Source organism: Colletotrichum costaricense, assembly GCF_030867565.1.
Source record: "Colletotrichum costaricense strain IMI 309622 chromosome Unknown Scaffold_4.1, whole genome shotgun sequence".
In the NCBI taxonomy this organism is placed as follows: domain Eukaryota; kingdom Fungi; phylum Ascomycota; class Sordariomycetes; order Glomerellales; family Glomerellaceae; genus Colletotrichum; species Colletotrichum costaricense.
The window spans coordinates 1006319-1022833 of record NW_026848233.1 but is presented as its reverse complement, the minus strand read 5'-3'; the positions used below and the strand labels follow the sequence as shown (position 1 = coordinate 1022833).

General features: G+C 49.8%; 6 protein-coding genes across 6 annotated transcripts; 1 reads left to right on the top strand and 5 right to left on the bottom strand.

Annotated features, from left to right (window-relative positions):
- Positions 1-230: 230 nt before the first annotated feature.
- On the bottom strand, positions 231-4491 carry CCOS01_04376 (carboxylesterase; the record flags this gene model as incomplete). The annotated part of the gene is made up of 11 exons (XM_060452558.1): positions 231-809; positions 872-1213; positions 1271-1455; positions 1570-1617; positions 1670-1845; positions 1918-2146; positions 2692-3256; positions 3318-3673; positions 3745-3920; positions 3978-4259; positions 4319-4491. 11 exons carry the CDS (start codon positions 4489-4491, stop codon positions 231-233), a joined length of 3111 nt encoding a protein of 1036 aa, XP_060316516.1.
- Positions 4492-5369: 878 nt separating this feature from the next.
- CCOS01_04375 (uncharacterized protein) lies at positions 5370-7207 on the bottom strand (the record flags this gene model as incomplete). The annotated part of the gene is made up of 5 exons (XM_060452557.1): positions 5370-5480; positions 5543-5730; positions 5788-6652; positions 6729-6854; positions 6923-7207. The coding sequence occupies 5 exons, from the start codon at positions 7205-7207 to the stop codon at positions 5370-5372; spliced, it is 1575 nt and encodes a 524-aa protein (XP_060316515.1).
- A 1687-nt stretch (positions 7208-8894) lies between these two features.
- On the bottom strand, positions 8895-10648 carry CCOS01_04374 (uncharacterized protein; the record flags this gene model as incomplete). Its single annotated transcript, XM_060452556.1, has 3 exons — positions 8895-9637; positions 9696-9999; positions 10067-10648. The coding sequence occupies 3 exons, from the start codon at positions 10646-10648 to the stop codon at positions 8895-8897; spliced, it is 1629 nt and encodes a 542-aa protein (XP_060316514.1).
- A 493-nt stretch (positions 10649-11141) lies between these two features.
- On the top strand, positions 11142-12658 carry CCOS01_04373 (homogentisate 1,2-dioxygenase; the record flags this gene model as incomplete). The annotated part of the gene is made up of 2 exons (XM_060452555.1): positions 11142-11456; positions 11513-12658. 2 exons carry the CDS (start codon positions 11142-11144, stop codon positions 12656-12658), a joined length of 1461 nt encoding a protein of 486 aa, XP_060316513.1.
- A 295-nt stretch (positions 12659-12953) lies between these two features.
- CCOS01_04372 (uncharacterized protein) lies at positions 12954-14202 on the bottom strand (the record flags this gene model as incomplete). The annotated part of the gene is made up of 3 exons (XM_060452554.1): positions 12954-13586; positions 13651-14042; positions 14097-14202. The coding sequence occupies 3 exons, from the start codon at positions 14200-14202 to the stop codon at positions 12954-12956; spliced, it is 1131 nt and encodes a 376-aa protein (XP_060316512.1).
- Positions 14203-15096: 894 nt separating this feature from the next.
- On the bottom strand, positions 15097-15701 carry CCOS01_04371 (uncharacterized protein; the record flags this gene model as incomplete). Its single annotated transcript, XM_060452553.1, has 2 exons — positions 15097-15354; positions 15411-15701. 2 exons carry the CDS (start codon positions 15699-15701, stop codon positions 15097-15099), a joined length of 549 nt encoding a protein of 182 aa, XP_060316511.1.
- Between the last annotated feature and the right edge of the window lie 814 nt (positions 15702-16515).

Here is a 16515-nt window from a genome sequence, read left to right as displayed (position 1 = left end):
CACAAGCACATTTTAGTCTAGTTTGGCATCAGAGCGATCCAAGATGCTGTCAAGTCTGGTCGGGCGAGTCATATGTCTCCGATTCTGGGCAGTACCAATGATAGCGGGAATCTGGAAAATCAATACTGGAAAGACTTGCCAAACTTTGGAGATATTGAAATTACCAGACTACTACTGAACTACTATTCGTACGCGTATGCGTACTATTGTGACGCACTTCGTGGCTGCCGTCAGTTTAGTAAGCTGATCCGGCCGGCCGCAAGGGCAAAGAACACCTTATCCAAGATCTCTGAAGGAACCGAATGCAGAAATTCCGCCTGTTCCGATCGTCTCCGGAGCTTGAAGCCGACGCTATCAAGTTCTTGAAACATCCCGTAGGGTCCGAACGCTGCATAGCTACCCAACTGCCACGGCTCCTGGGCGTGAAGGAATTCGATCACTGACTTGCGCATCTGCTTTCCGGTCTGTTGTGCACCAGGAGCAAATGAAAGATCAAATCCTCCAAAGAGAAAAAGCAAATCCACCGCGTGATGAGCTCCATTTGAGGGTTGCCAGGGGTTGCACTCATCAACGAGATATCGATAGGCGGGTTTGTTTGCTGCCCTAAATAGGCGAGCAATGTTCTCCGCTGGGAGAAGAAATTTGTAGTCATTCATGAAGTCCAACGCCCCTATCTTGGAAGCGGAGGCTCTGTCAGAATGAATGTTGTAGAGTTTTTTGAGCGTGTCCTGGTGTTCGCCGGCATAGCTGAATGCCTGAGCAATCTCTGAAGCTTCCATTTTCCATATGCCCTCTCGCCAGAGAACGGCCTATTTGTGAAGGTTAATTGGAAGGAGGGCAACCAGTTCAAGCCCATGGGTACAACACATACCTCGTCTCGAACATCACCTATCATCACGCTCTCCGCAGCCCCTATTGCTGTTTCCCACCCAACAAGAGTAGGATCCACTTGAAGGAACCATGAATGTATTCCAGCCAGTTCTATGGCCTTCACCAATTTTTCAACAGGGGCTGTGCTCAAGTCAAAGTCACCCAGTGTACCAAGATGATTCACGAGTGTTTGGCGTAAAACAGAAGCCTTTGTCCTTGGCTGAGGAGGAGAAAGGTACAGCGAGCCAGAAGAGAGTATGACTCTTCTTACTTCAAGGCCAGCCGCTATGTGGGCGTGGCAGTATACCGCTCCAGCACTTTCTCCAGCCAGTGAGACATCATTCTACGGAAGCCTGTCAGTGGTCTCCCGTCTTTGGCAGATGGGAATGTGACTTGTTACCGGGTCACCTCCAAAATCCGGAATGTGATCAGTGACCCATTTGAGAGCCAATGATTGATCTTGCAGAGCGAGGTTACTCGAGCTACTTTCGCTTCCGAACGCGAAGATGTTGAGTCTGTACTGAACTGTCACGACGATGACGGGTTTACTCAAGTTCACGGAATCTTCCACTATTCTTCTCGTGTCTAAAGTTTGCAGCTGTCAGTGCCTAGTATGCCAGCGCTAGTACGATACATTTCACGAAGGATCCTTTGGGGGCGGATAAGGGGACATAGCGGAAAGCAGGGCGCAGTTCGTACCGCACACGCCAGAGGCCGCGCTTCCAAAAGTAACCGCCTGTGAGCCGCCTGAGATGTCCGTGTTAGTCAAAACATCAGCCCCTGACTTTGACAAGCATACCGTGTATCCAGACCAAAACAGGTAATCTTTGAGCCGTCAGCAGTTCTTGTGATTTGGGCACCGTAACGTCCAAGTTGAGGCATCGAAACTCATCTTCGGCCTCGACGGGTAGCCTGTGCTCAGGAGGTATACGCAATAGATGCCCTACATCAACTTTGACTTGTGGACACCGAGGGCTGTGAACACGAGAACTAGTCAGCCTTTCCTTCACCGACAAATGTTCAGACCGAATGTCAGAAAGAACGTACCCAAACTCAGTACAGTTGATGTCTTGCGGCAGTGCCACTAATGGCTCGGGTTTGGCAAATCGCGAAACAATCTTGCCATATGGGATGCCTCTAAACTGTGCGATCGTCCCTAAATCAACGCCACATAGAGTTGAACCCAGAGATTTGCTTTCGAGAGTATAGGCCATCGTTATTCCAATGGCATAGGAAAGAACAAACAGAGTTACGCTAATTCTGACAGGATTTCTAACTGTAATCCGAGCTCTAGGTCATCTCCGTGGGACAGGATACACCGGACGAAAGACCAAGTGTCAAGTGGAGGACACTGGATGAGTAATGATGGTTTCCCCGCGGTCAGGAGCTCTATCTTCGCAAGTCGACCCCGCATCAGGTGACTATTTCCGCGGCAAAAACACACATACACACACATAAACACACACACCCCTTCAGATTCGCCGTTGAAGTGCAGTTAAACTATCACTCAATTACCAAGGGATCTCGTGATTCTTCGCGTGAAGGTACCGATCAGGAATTCCGAAGGCCGTTGAAAGCACACAGACATATTGAAAGTGTGCCACACGTGAAATTCTTGAAGCAACGAGTGTTTGGCGTTTTGATCACAGATTCAGGGAGTAGAGACCGTTAGGAAGATACCCAGTAAACGTGCCGACAATACGGGAGATTCTTCTGAGAATTGATAAATACCACCCGATGCCTTTGACAAGCATCCCCTCGCCTGAAGCTCCCCAGTTGGTCCGTGGACCATCTATTGATGGAACAGGAATGCCTCCCAACCCTTCAGTAGTGTGTCCAGCCCAATCTTTTCACCCAACTCGAGCAGCAAATCATATCGTGCCGTGCTAGCCCCGGCCTCCTTGTAAGCTCTCGTCCCATCTTGGTACACCACCCGCCCGCCGGCATCTTGAAACCGCTTCCATGGAGCTTGACCATGAACAAAGTCAACTATGTCGGTGACAAATGATTCGGCGGACTTTCGCTGCTCCTCTCCAAGATGTTCCTTATAGTTTTGGAAGAGGAATGCCACGTCGAGGACATGGGTGCTGTAGCCCCTAAATGGCCCTTCCCACGGATTGGGCTCGGCAAACTCCAACAAATAGGAGTCGCCGTGAAAGCTGTTGGCAAATGACTCTGCCGTTGCCCGAAATCCAATATCAGAGGCGAATTGCAGAACTCGGATGAAAGCCTCATCGTCGTTTGTGGTGTCATTAATGTCGTATGCCTGCAGAATCTGCGCAGCAATGCCCGCATGGTGTGACAGAGCTGTGTTGATGATTTGCGTGAACGAGGCTGCGATGTTCTCCTTTCGCTGGAAAAGACCCATAAACCCAAATATGCTCGCCTGTGTGGTTGGTTTAGTTACATTAAGCCGAGAATGTGACCGAAATATTGATGGTACTCACATCCAAGGGGGCGTACCCGACCATGATAGCTTTACAAGATGTTGTCTTGGGAATTAGCTTCCCAGCTGACGCCGTCTCGAACGTCGGCACGAACGGGACTGTTTCTTCATCGAGAACCGGCAGGAAAGGAAGGCTTCTGCCAATCTTCGAGGAGAGCTCTTCGGGGGACGCCCTTGACAAGATCTTGATACGTTCACTCGAACTCACATCTTCAGCTCCCAAAGCTTTTACAACGCCTTTGTACGCCTGCTCAGCCACACCGAGCTCCAGGGGTGCGAGGGACGGCGGCGAGCCTCCCAAGATAATGAGTTGAGAGGCAAGAGCTTTCTCAGAGTATAATAGACGGCCCGCCGAGACTAGAAAAAAGTAAGAGATGCGGTCTCGGTTTCGAGACCGAAATGCCGAGGGACCGACGGATGAGACTTACTGCCACCAGCGCTTTCACCTACAACGGTCACACTCTGAGGATTTCCCCCGAATCCCGACACGTATTTTCCCACCCACTCCAAAGCCACCCTCTGATCATGATGACCTTGATTGCTCTTGAATCCTTCTTTGCGAAGCTCCTCAGATGTCAGAAATCCAGGAATTCCGAGGCGGTAACTATCAGATGTTAGTTACGAAAGCTAGAACGGTGTTTTTGTGGAAGATATGTTATACTTGATGTTGATGGCGATGATGGGCTTCCCAAGCTTGTTTGAATGTTGGACTATGCGCTTGGTATCATACTGAGGCCACCAGTTGGATCCCGTGCCGAACCCTCCGCCGTGAATGAAAACCAGAACTGGCACTTGCTTTAGGTCACCAATCTCCAGGGGCGCTGTGAGATTCAGATTGAGACACTCGGTCCCCGAGAGACCGGGGAACTCGGGTATTGGGAGCGACTTCTGAATGATCATGTGTTCATTCTTCACTCCGTCTGGGTCGGATACGGCTTGCGGACTGATAAACACGATTAACTAAGTGATTTGGTGTTACCACAAAACATGAGAATAACACACCCGTGGCGTGTAGCGTTGAGTCCACTGCCATCGTACTGGACAAGCTTCGCATTGTCGAACCAGTGCTGTAGAGTAGCATACTTGAGGCCGAGGAACTGGATTACTCCGTCGGATGCTTTGCCCTTCACTTTCCCAATGATTGGGTGATCGAAATCTTTGGCATTTGAGACCATCTTGGTTATTCAGTGCTTTTGGAAGTTCAGAATAGCTCGTCAAAAAGTTGATACAGATAGAGAAAATGCTCGGTTGGCCGATGACTTCAATGTGGCTAAGGTAATGTACGCGCAGGAGTCAATTTGGTCGGAGATTTCAATAAAGACTTCAGAAACAGATATCCTCAACCCGGCAGCTTGAATTAGATTCTGGTTTATCGACTTAACTTCAAGCTGGTGAGCGATATTGATTCCACATCCTGGAGGCGAGCGACCGGATCACCCGGAGCGAATCCCGCGATGTATTCTGTCTTGCTGTTGAAGCTCCTGATAGCTACCCCACGTTACCCCGCATGGGATTTCGAGCAGCTTGAGAGCTCCCCCACATGCAGCTGCTGTGAGAATCGCGTCAGCAACGCGTCAAGCCATTCATCGCGCCCTGGGCATCGGCTGCTTTGCTACACGGAACATCATGCTGGACTATTTTCCAATAAACCAGGCTTGTCAGTTCACGTTGAGCGTCATCGAAGCCTCGGAAACGCTCGAAATGGTATGTTGAAGACTGTGGCATAGCACTCACCTCATGCCGCTGATATTGAGTCTAGCGCTAGTCTCATCGGTCAGTCTTGTCCAATAATGCTCTACCTACGCTTTGATACACTTTACAAGATTTAGTGGTAGTAATGAAACCGTTTCTTATCTGATGATGACGTTGGACTAGTCGCGAGGTTGGTTGGCTCGGACGGGAGAGTGCTCGTAGCAGGGAAGCTCTGCGGAGATATCATGCCCGCACAAGGTTTTTCATTGGTTTCTTGATGACTGATCACACACCTGCGGGACGGTATAGGTTTGATATACCTCCCCACGTATAGTACAATGCAGATCGCGCCTTCTATGCACTAGTTCTGTGGTTGATATGCAGGCCCAGCAGCCTCCATCTCTCGCTCGTATGCCCGTGCCAATCGCTCTAGAACATCGCCCATCCTGACTGTGATACCCCATACCCATACCTAGCGACACATCGTCAGTTATCAAGTGCTAAAGAAGACAATCACTGGAATCAGTAACTTACGTCTTGAAGGAATAGACTGCAAGTTTTAGCTAAGCCTGCAGCGAGGGATGTGCTCTCATCCGTGTCATAGTCCGATTCCTCGAGTACGTCCTTGATCTTCATGAGCAGGCCTAGTTCAGCTGCACTGGGCTCAATGCCCCTTCTCCTGTCTAATTCGATCGCGTGAGCCCATTTCGTGGTGAATAGTACTATTCAATGTTAGTTGAGCATAGTTCACAGTCTTTCACCTGCGGAGTAGTACTTACCATTGTCCCAAGCTGCAACCGCATGCTCTACGCTCCATCTGAAAGCAGCTGTCTTACGTATGAGCATGTGGCCCATCTTCACTGGTAGCTGGATACCCTCCAGCGTCTTCTCGATGACCTTCACGCAGTCGATGTTGCTCTCTAGCTTCGTGTTCGCGAACGTGGTGACGTTGCTGTTAATGGTGCTTGGGTCTTCAGCGAGAAGACAGAGACGATCGAAACTCTTAGTGTTATCAAAGAGCCGGATGTAGGCGGCTCTAAGGATCGCATGTGAGCTGAAACATAGCGACGTGATGTCGTTGTCGTCCATATCCTCAAGCTGACCTTCTCGAGTTTGCTTCAGTAGCCCGTGACACCTGTCTAGAGAGATCAAGGCATTTGAGAGAAGAGAGCTCCCTAGAGAGGAAGTCCCAGTCATTGAACCAAAGGAGAAAATCGCTGAGGTTTCCGAAAGTTGGGAGAGTTGCCAGGTGTGTATGAGGATAGCATGTACCAGGATAAGCGCAGAGAATGGTGAGATGTTGTATGATTCGAAACTGGAATCATCGGTGTTCTCGGCCAAAACATCTTTCAGAATGTCCTTGGTGGTTCTTGAGTTCTTCTTTCTGTAAGCGGCTCGCAGTTCTCGCCACTCATTGGCTGATAACGCATTCCAGAGGTTCTCGTCATGGAAGTGCTCAATTTCTAGATCTTGACTGGCATTGAAGGCAGGACTGAGGCCGTAGATGATGGTGTTGACCGTGTTTGTCACATAAATGGCACCAAGGAGTCTCTTCCATGATTCGCGTTGCACCCAGTCTGCCCATGTTGAACTTAGGAGGTCCGCGTTATCTTGTTGCAGCTGACGCCGCATCTTTGCGTACAACTATCAATATGTAAGTATTGACTCTGGCCTCTCTATTACATGTTATAGCAACAATGAAATATGGGCTGGAACCTACTAAAGTGTAATGGCTACACTCCCCTGTAGACTGGGCCGCCAAGTCTTTGTCGCCACTGAATGTCGCGAAGAACGTTAAGAGAAACTTCGTTTGCATAACCCAGAGTGGACAATCCCTCGTGAGGATCTACAGGGGACACAATCATTAGCTCTGAAAGTCGCCTTGAATATAAGATCAGAGAAGGTGTAACTCACTGGCTCAATCAGCCTCAGCGCAAGATCCCAAAGACGCCGGGCTCGACGGCGATCTAAGCGATAGAGAGCCCCAATACTGCACATAGCCAGTATCAGGGGGCTAGGAATGTCACCATGCGAAATAGTCTGGAGGTGAACCAGGGGCAAGTGGCAATGAAAGCACTCCACGTAACTGGAGAGAAAGCTCTGACAAGCCTTCAACGGAGGGATGTCCTTGGATATATCAGGTCCAGTAAGTCTCTTATTCACGTCTCTGCAAATTGAGTCATGCATGGGCTTGTCCATGGTAAGACTTGGCTTCGTACATCGCTTATTCTCAAGCAGACGTGGAAGATTGCGCCCGATAGCGGCTTGGGATGTAGACTTCAAGGTTTCTGACCAAGTCTCTTTATCTGCGTGATGAAGACTCCTCTCAAAGGAGCATGACTTCTCTGGAGGGCTGGCAGTCGAGTCATTCGAAGCCTCAAGGCCAGTGCCTGTGTTCGATAATTCCATCCAATCTGGAGCGTCGAGGAAACCAAAGTCATGTGCGAAGTCAAACGGCTCCTCAGATATAGGCAATACCGACTGTGAAATTGGATCTGCAAGAAAAGAGTCCAAGGAGCCGAGAGCTGAGCCATTTTCTGGCAGCGAAGGGTGCCCGTTTGGCACATGACCCCTATTTGCGGTTCCTTCAGTGAGTTGGGTCCGCAGGTGATCAAAGACTGCCCCTTGTGTCATGGGTAGATCTTGAGGTCGACTATTGCCAAAAATCGATTCGGGATGAGTGTCGAAAAACATGTCCAAGGCGTCTGCAGAATCTGAGATGGAGATATTGTGCGTTTGTGGAGGAGTGGGAGCCGCTTGTCCGCGCTGCCGAAATTGGTGAATCTCTCTCGGGATTTTCTTAGGTTGCGTTGAGACCACAATGCTATTGGAAACTAGGGTCGAAGAGCAAGAGTCTCTCCCAGGGCCATCTCCCAGCGAGGGCTGGCTCAGAGGGGTGCGATAGGCACGCTGCCGTTTAGGGTCATGCTCCCTTTCACTCGAACTTGCCTCCGACGACGCATCGTCATCATCATCATTAGACGGATCATCGACGACTTTGCTGTTGTGTTCCGCATGCAGTGTCTTTTCATGCCGCGTGACGAGGTCTCTGCCTTCCGATTAATCTCTGACCATCGCTCAGACAGTGCCAGGCTATCATGAGGGAGCCTCACTTTCTTGAATATGTCTTCAAACAGTACTGGCAGGCATAAGGCTTCTCGTTTGTATGACTTCGCTCGTGGCGAATACAATGCTCACTGCGTTTGAAGACCTTAGGGCAGTGGGCACACTTATAAGGGCGAGCGGTCCTGCGAGCACGCTTTTCCCCTGCCTTTGCCGTCTCTGTCGACGCGACTACTTGTCCGGGCCCATGGACGGGTAAGGATGTGGTGGAGGACATGAGGTACAAATATTCTGGGTTTGGTGACGGGTGAGATAACTAAAGTAAGATGTTTGTCGATAAGGTGTATGACGGGTATCTCGAGAATAAAGTAAGACGAGCAGTAACTTCTATGGCGTTGTTGGGGAAAACATGGGGAAACACGACTCAGTTTGTTGGAGTATCGTCCTCAGGAACCAACCAGACCGCATCGTCATCAAGGATCGACAAAATAGCGCCAAGACGGACATGGGGAACGTCCGCGGGCCGCCGCAGCGTGCGTAGTTAGCTGATCAGTAAGTTATTATCAACTCTTCGCTACCTCGGCGGTTGCGGGGAAAAGTGTGGGGTTCATCGCATTTGTGTCCACCGGCATTGAGAACATTGGATCTGAGGTGGCCTTGTACAAATATGCTGGTTGCTATTGGTCTTAATGCTCCGTTTGACCCATGCAGACGTGTGGTTCTTGTATGTTACAGCTCGGACGAAACGCAACCAATGACTCGAAAGACGGAACACGAGCGGATCGCCCTCCGTTACTCCCCGTCGCGCTCTTCGAATACCTAACTATGCTACAACCATTCCCTTCGTGTCAACCTTGACGCTTCCCAAGTAGAATCCTTCTCTTTCTGCTTGGAACCATTCGGACTTGAGAACTTCAGCTCGTCTGTTGTTGCGTGGCGCGAATCGGACCTTGAAGGGTTTGGGAAGAGTATTAATACCCGGTTCATAGGCCTCATCGGATAGATCTATCGGCAGTTCTTTGCCATTCGGGTCTAATGCCGGCTCAATCTTGAAGGCCCACAAGATCTTAGCCAGTGTGATGAACAGGCTGTTCTCGGCTAGATGCATGCCAGGACAGATGCGTCTCCCTCCACCAAAGTCAAAATGGTCACGAGCTTTAGCGTCTCCCTGAGCGGCGTAAAAGCCAGCCTTTTCAGGATACGCCAAGTAACGTGATGGGTTGAAATCTTCAGGGTCGGTCCATTTATCGGAGCTGAAATGTAACACGTATTGAGGAATCGCGACGACGGTGTCCTTGGGGATGTAATAATCCTTATAGACGACGTCCGAGGTCGTGTAATGTGGACTTCCTATCGTGGTTACTGGCCTGATGCGAAGGACCTCTTTCCCAGTTGCTCTGATGTAGGGCAGGCTAGCTTCGTCTGCAAAAGTTGGCGATCTCTCGTCACCAATCACCCTCGTTAGCTCTTCATTGGCAATGTCCTGTACTCTGGGGTTCGCCGCCAGGTAAAGAATGCAGCTATTCAACGCTGACGAAGTTGTCTCAGATCCGGCCTCAATCATGGCTTTACTTGAGTTAGTGCTCCGCATACAATTAATAGTAGAGCTGGATATGATACTTACAGCCTGCAACAAAACCGGCCTGAACATCGGTAATGCCGAGTTTCTCAAAGTCTGACTCCATGAACTGCTTCACGAAGCACTCAGGTGCTTTCTTCTCGGCCACCGAAGTCTTCAAGCCATTCCAGTAATGCATCCAGATTTTTCTCTGCCTTTCGTAAGCCCGAATAGCAGCCGGACGCCACCACTGGAGAAACGATGGAAGATTGGCAAGAGGAGGAAACATGTCAGCGATGTAAGCGCCAGGCTCCGCAACCTCGGTAAAGTCTTTTAGAAGGTCATAAATCTGACGCACATCTTCGCAGTCCTGTGTTTTTAGACTAGGAGTTAGCTTTCCTCCTCATCGAAGAGTTGACACCAAAATAACTACGTACCCACTTAGGAACACGAAGTCCGTACGTACTGGTGAGTACAACAGATGTGGTATACCGGCGGACATGCATGTAGAAACTTTCTTGATCTGTGTTGTCGGTCGCAATGTCGTAGAGAAGTTGTTTGGCCTCAAACTCTTGTGATGGCTTGTACGTGTCTGAAGCTTTTGGCGTAAGGAGCTTGTGCACAATCGTTCGCAATTGTCGCCATTTGGACCCGTAAGTCAAAAGTAAGAGCCTGTTGCTCCCGGACAGAAGGTCAGAGAGTACCGGCATTGGTGACCTTCCGGAGGTCTTTGCCGATTGTTTGTCAAATATCTCGCGGACGGCATCTGGGCTATTGACGAAAACCCAGTTTTCCCAGCCGAGGCGGACTTTGACAATCTCGCCATAATCTTGAGCCCATCGCTGGACTTGTCGATGTGGTGCTGAACCTAGCTGTGGCGCATTGCCTAGTAAAGGCCACCCCTTTGGTCCTGGAATGGTCTTATACCCCTTTGGAGTGGCAGTTGTTCTGCTCTTGATGTAAAAGTGAGCTACAACTATGGAAATAGAAAGAAAACTTAATAACTTGAGTAACGACATTGCGTATAATCACGTTGTGATAGCAATTAAAGTCTGCCCTGCCTGATCGAACTCAATATGAAATTGTGCAGACAACATTCTAATAGCCACCTTTCATAATAAGTGGTGTTTCTTCATCCGGAACACACTATGCACACCTAATCGTTGTGCCCGCATTGGAGCACGAGCCCACTTCGGCGACTTTGTCAGTCATGACAGAGACACCACATCCCCGCACACTAAGAGACATGTCTGGAGTGGAATCCCACACAGGTCGTCTCAGCACGACAACGAAGCTCTCCGAGCCTCCACACGCTCCAACGTACAAACTGCCGCAAAGGCCGTGTGGAGTAGCTGCCCAAGCTCAGATAGCTCCATGTGGGGTGAAGCTTTCCTCAATGGACAGGGGAGCATTTCGTACAAAAGCGATAGATAGCTCCAGTGAGCCGTCGTTACCGTCAGCCCCTCATCCAGCAACCCCTCCTCGCATTCTCAGAGCTAGCTTCACTTCACAATGGCAGCGCCAAAAGATCTTAAGCCGAAGGACTTCCAAAACGCCTTCCATTGGGCGGCGACGCAGCAAGACGGAGCAGTCCCCTCCTTTGCGACGCGCCCGAACGACCCGTACGCTTATCAGCCCGGTTTCAACAACAGCTTCGAGTCAGAGGCTATCGCCGGCACGATTCCAAGGGGCCAGAATAGCCCGAGAAGCATCAGATATGGATTGTACGCCGAACAGGTGACGGCTTCGGCCTTTGTCGCGCCCAGGCATTCCAACAAGAAAGCTTGGCTCTACCGGTCGCGACCAGCTGTTGCTCACCAGGGATTTGTAAGTCCTTTTTCCCTCATCAATCTTGGAATTTGTCGCTGATTCTTCTCTTGTAGACCGATCTTCCCGATAACAAAGACACTGAGTCGACTTTTATCCCGATCAATCCCCGAGTTCACGTTTCACCCACTCAATTGGCTTGGAAGCCGTTCCCGATCCCTGACGGCCAAGATCTGGACTTTGTCGATGGTCTCAAGACTGTCGCCGGCTCTGGAGATCCAACTCTTCGCGAGGGCCTCGCCACTCATGTCTACCTCTGCAATAAGAGCATGACGAAAAGAGCTTTTGCGAACTCCGACGGCGACTGGCTCATTGTGCCTCAGCAAGGTGCTCTGGACATCCAAACTGAGTTCGGTTTATTGTACGTGCAGCCTGGTGAGATTTGCGTCATCCAGCGTGGTCTCCGCTTCAAGGTAAACGTTGAAGGACCGACTCGTGGATACATCCTGGAGATCTGGGGCTCAAACTGGGAGCTTCCCGAGTTGGGTCCTTTGGGAGCGAACGGGTTGGCCAACGCGCGCGACTTCTTGCACCCGGTTGCCGCATACGAGGTCACGAAAGAAGACCCCTGGAATATCGTGTACAAGATCGGCGGAAAGTTCTTCAACAGCACACAACGGCACTGCCCCTTCGATGTGGTTGCGTGGCATGGAAACTACGTGCCGTTCAAGTATGATCTCACCAAGTTTGTCAACGTGGGCTCCATCTCCGTGGACCACATTGATCCGTCAATCTTCTGTGTCTTGACGGCCAAGTCCCGAGATCCAGCTGCGCCCCTGGCCGACTTCTTGATCTTCTCTCCTAGATGGGACGTTGCATCTCACACCTATCGCCCGCCCTATTACCACAGAAACTGCGCTTCTGAGCTGATGGGTCTGATCTATGGCGAATACGGAGGTCGATCCGATGAGTTCCAGCCCGGAAGTATCTCGTTTGAGTGTGGGTTTGTGCCTCATGGCGTCGCATACGAGCAGTTCGCTGCTGCATCCAAGGCAGATCCCCCTCAAATGCAGATTTCGCTCGGCTCCATCGCCTTCATGTTCGAGACAAGCCGAGCTCTCACCATCACCGACTATGCCTGGAACAGCAAAGAGAAGCATGAGCACGACCCCAAGATGTGGGATGACTTGGTCGACAATTTCTCCCAGTTCGAGATCGATCCTAAACTTTTGAGGTCTAACAAGGCAAACCACCTGAGTTGAGCACTTGTAGCGGAGGGGAGAATTTGAACGAGTTATGTGTAACATGTTCCAGCGGTTTCGTATCGCAGGGAAAGCTACGTAGTATAGAGTAAAGGAAGGCAACGAAAGACTTTTTATGAATTAACTGAAGGAAAAATTGTGAGGAAACTGCTTATAGCAACCACCAAAGAAGATCGGATGTAGGGAGGCTGATCTGGCCTTCGCGGTGGATGTTATACTTACCTTACACACCAGACTTTGCTTAACGTCTTGAACCCTACTCTACGGTAACCAGGAAGACACTAAACCTGTAGCCTTAGACAATAGGATTGTAGAACCTCATCCGGTTCTGAGGATCCCATTTCTTCTTCAGCCCTCTCAACTTCTCCAGCCTCCATTCGTCCCATCCATAGATAGCCTCGAGCGACTCAATTCCATGAGCATAATTCACATATGCTGTCAAGCGGTCAGGCTCATGACTTGCCGCTAATAGATGCCCTCTTAGCTTCTCTCCATATTCTTGAGCAAGTGCATCAAGAGACGCGTTCGGCTTGTACATGATGTACGACGTAATCAGAATATCGTCATCTCGATGCGGGAAGGCTGAGCTCTTCTCATCGACGGCTTTCACGCCGTGAGTCGAATATCCTTCAAGGAGGAAGAAGGACCCGGCAAATTCCGGGTTGCGGTTCGACATGTCGGCGATGTCATCAAACACTTTCCGGACGGCAGGTAAATCATAGGTCTTCAGACCGATAGGGTATCGCAGACCCGTGTAGCCTTTGGCGCATCCGACACTATCACTGCTCATGAAGGTCAAGCCAGCCAAGTCTGGCATAGGTGCCACACCAGCTTCGACATTTATATGATCAATGTCATAGAGAGGCTTCGCATACTCTGTAGACTTTTCGAAGTTGTCGTCCGATATGATGGCGTACCAGATTATGGGCTGTCTTCATTTAGCGGTCGCAATCCTGTTCGGGAATGAGCATCTTACGGGAGTTTACACTTACTCGATTGGGGTCGATGTCAGGGATGTTTACAAAATACATCCAATGCGTAACTTCTGGTGGCTGAGTCTTCATCATATCGTTGGTCAGATCGAGAATCTCCTCAAGTTTGTCCCCGAGATAGATAAATATCTGATAAGACCACTTGATGTTTTTGATATCGTGGACTCGGTACTGCCATTCAGTGACGATGCCAAAGTTGTGGCCGGCTCCCCTCAGAGCCCAAAAGAGATCGGGATTCTCATTATTGGACGTGCTGACGAGCTTTCCATCGGGAAGAACAACTTTGGCCGAGATGACTTGGTCCGAAGCCAGGCCATACTGGCCCTGAAGCCACCCGTGACCGCCTCCTAGAACTGGGGCAGAAATGCCAACGCACTCGCAGATTCCTGTCACTTTTCGTTGTCAGTAAAACCTGGAGTTTCGAAAGGACTCTTGCGATGGCATACCTGTTTGCTTGCCTGCTGCCCACAGAGTACTGACAACCTCCTTCACACTAGCTCCGCCTCCAATCGTAGCAGTCTCGCCATCCTCAGAGATGACAACTTGGTCCATGCTGCGAAGGTCGATGGACACAACATTCTTAGCTAGACTCAGAGACTCTGTTGCACCATGACCACCCGATCTGGCAAGAAAAGGAGTGCCCTGCTCATTTGCATGACGAATCTGTAGAGAGAACAATTAGGGGTGCAAAAGGCTGCCTTTCGCAAAACATACTGTCACTTGAATGTCGTTCTCGGTGTAGACATTGACAACAACTCCAACGTCCGGTGCGTGCCAGTCTCGCCACCTACTTATATAGTTGTTGAAAAGGGGTTCATTCGGAAAAAGAATCGAGGCATTTGGCGACAACTGTGTAGATAATTGCGTCCACGAGTTGGTGTTCTGGGTCACCAAAGATGTCAAGCCCAAACGCCCAAGGATACTTTGCGATAAATTCGTTTGGTTCAAAGCCCAAGAGAGACCGAGAGCAAGCACTTCCATTTTTCACTCGGATTTAAATCGTACATTACTCTGATAAGATGCGTAAAGTGAATATCAAGAAAAGCACCGTGATAATTTTGAGGAAATCTCATTGCTGACGTCACGTGCTATGTTTTCTTTGAAGGGGATGAGTAGTGTACCCAGACTGGCATTGCTGACGTGAGATGAACAACAACTTGGGCTAGGGATAATTAATCAAGTACCTAACTGCAGAAAGTACTTTTGCTCTACGTACCACCTCTGATTAGATTCACAGAGCGCCAATAAGACTGCGCAAAGGCGGGAAAGACAAAACATGCACCCGCCCACTGGAAAGAATACATTAATGTGGTTATCTCATGCAAATGGAACATCACCACTCTCTCAGTCAATCACCCTAGGGTCCAAGTGACAATAGGACATGTACACAATCAACCCGTAACGGACTTAAAACATCTACCTAGTAATCAATGCATGAAATCTTTCTTAGACTTTCTGCTCAGGTTGGGGGATGCTCATTCCCGCTGTGGCCTCGTAGCCCTTGCTTGCGATAGCAGTCTGAGCCTCGCGAAACTCTGCCTCCTTTTCTTGTTGAATCAGATCGCAGCACCCACAGCAACAAGCAGTAGCAAGATCGACAAGACAGCTGCCCTGGAGATTGTACTTCTCACGAAGGTTGGCGCGCTGAAGGGCGAGAGGGATCCAATGGAGGCCAAAGCAAGTGGAACCCCAGAACATGAGACACTATGAAGCAAGTCAGCTTAGCACAAACGTCGAAGTACCTTGCTGTATTGACGTACAGAAGTATTGATAGGCTCATAGCCCGTGAGGCTGCCGTTCTTACGAAGACGGTGATGGGTTTTACCAAAGGTCACGCAAGGAACACAGCAAGTGATGGCGCAAAGGTCGATAGGGTTGAAGCAGCCGAAAAAGCCGTTCTGCCAAGGTCGAGAAGTCTCGGGAGACTTCGAGTTGACGTGCTCGCTAGGGCGAGCGAGAACGTCATTGAAACGATCCTTCCATTCGTTGAGGTCGTTGTGGTCGATGGGACCGTTGTTGTGGGTGTTATTAGCTTGAGCTGGGGTGGCCATTGTGGAGTTATGTGATAAGAGATTCAACGTGAAGGAGTGTAGAGAACAAGGTTATGAGGTGGGGAATGGAAAACAGTGGGAAGGAGTGTGAGTTGCCAAGACGAAATAGACAAGTCATTCTGGAATTGTCTTGCTCTTATAATCTCAAAGTGCCGTGCTGGTGGTTCAACGGCTGATCGCCATTTGAGACAAGCCAAAAGTGACCTGACATCCCTGATTTTAGCGTCATCAAGGGGATGTGATGGAACTCCTGATAAGCACAGAATCAGGGACCGGATTGCCGTTTTCAAATGAAGTTTGAACGCCCTGTGGCGCTGCGGCGGCAAGCTTGGAGCTTTTGATTTGGCAGCTGTATCAAAAGGCTAAAGCGCCACCAATTTGCCGTTGTATCGCAGGACCGGATGGTGGAAGCCTACGCGAGCTCACGCACTGTCTAGCACTAGCGGCAAGCCTCTGGTGCTCGCAATAGCGGAAAAGTTGCGCGTTTACGAGATGATCGTCGCCCTCTCAAGTTCCCCTGCATCATGATCCTCGAATCTTAGGAGTATCATTTCACACCACATAGATGTTATATCTTTGTGTTGGTGTCGCTCCTGGCAAAGATCCAAAACTCGGCCCGAAACTGTCCTTGATGCTTGATAGTAAACATGAGAGTTATCTCTGACTTCCCCGACCCAGGCAAGCCCCAGATAACGAAGCGCTTCTACCTTTATATGGGCTTTTTAGGTTGCTCCGGCTTAGAAGCCTTCCCGGTGTTTACTAGCTTCTCCTTTTGCCTGATATAGTGATTATTTCCCTGGTGCTTAGTCTGTGA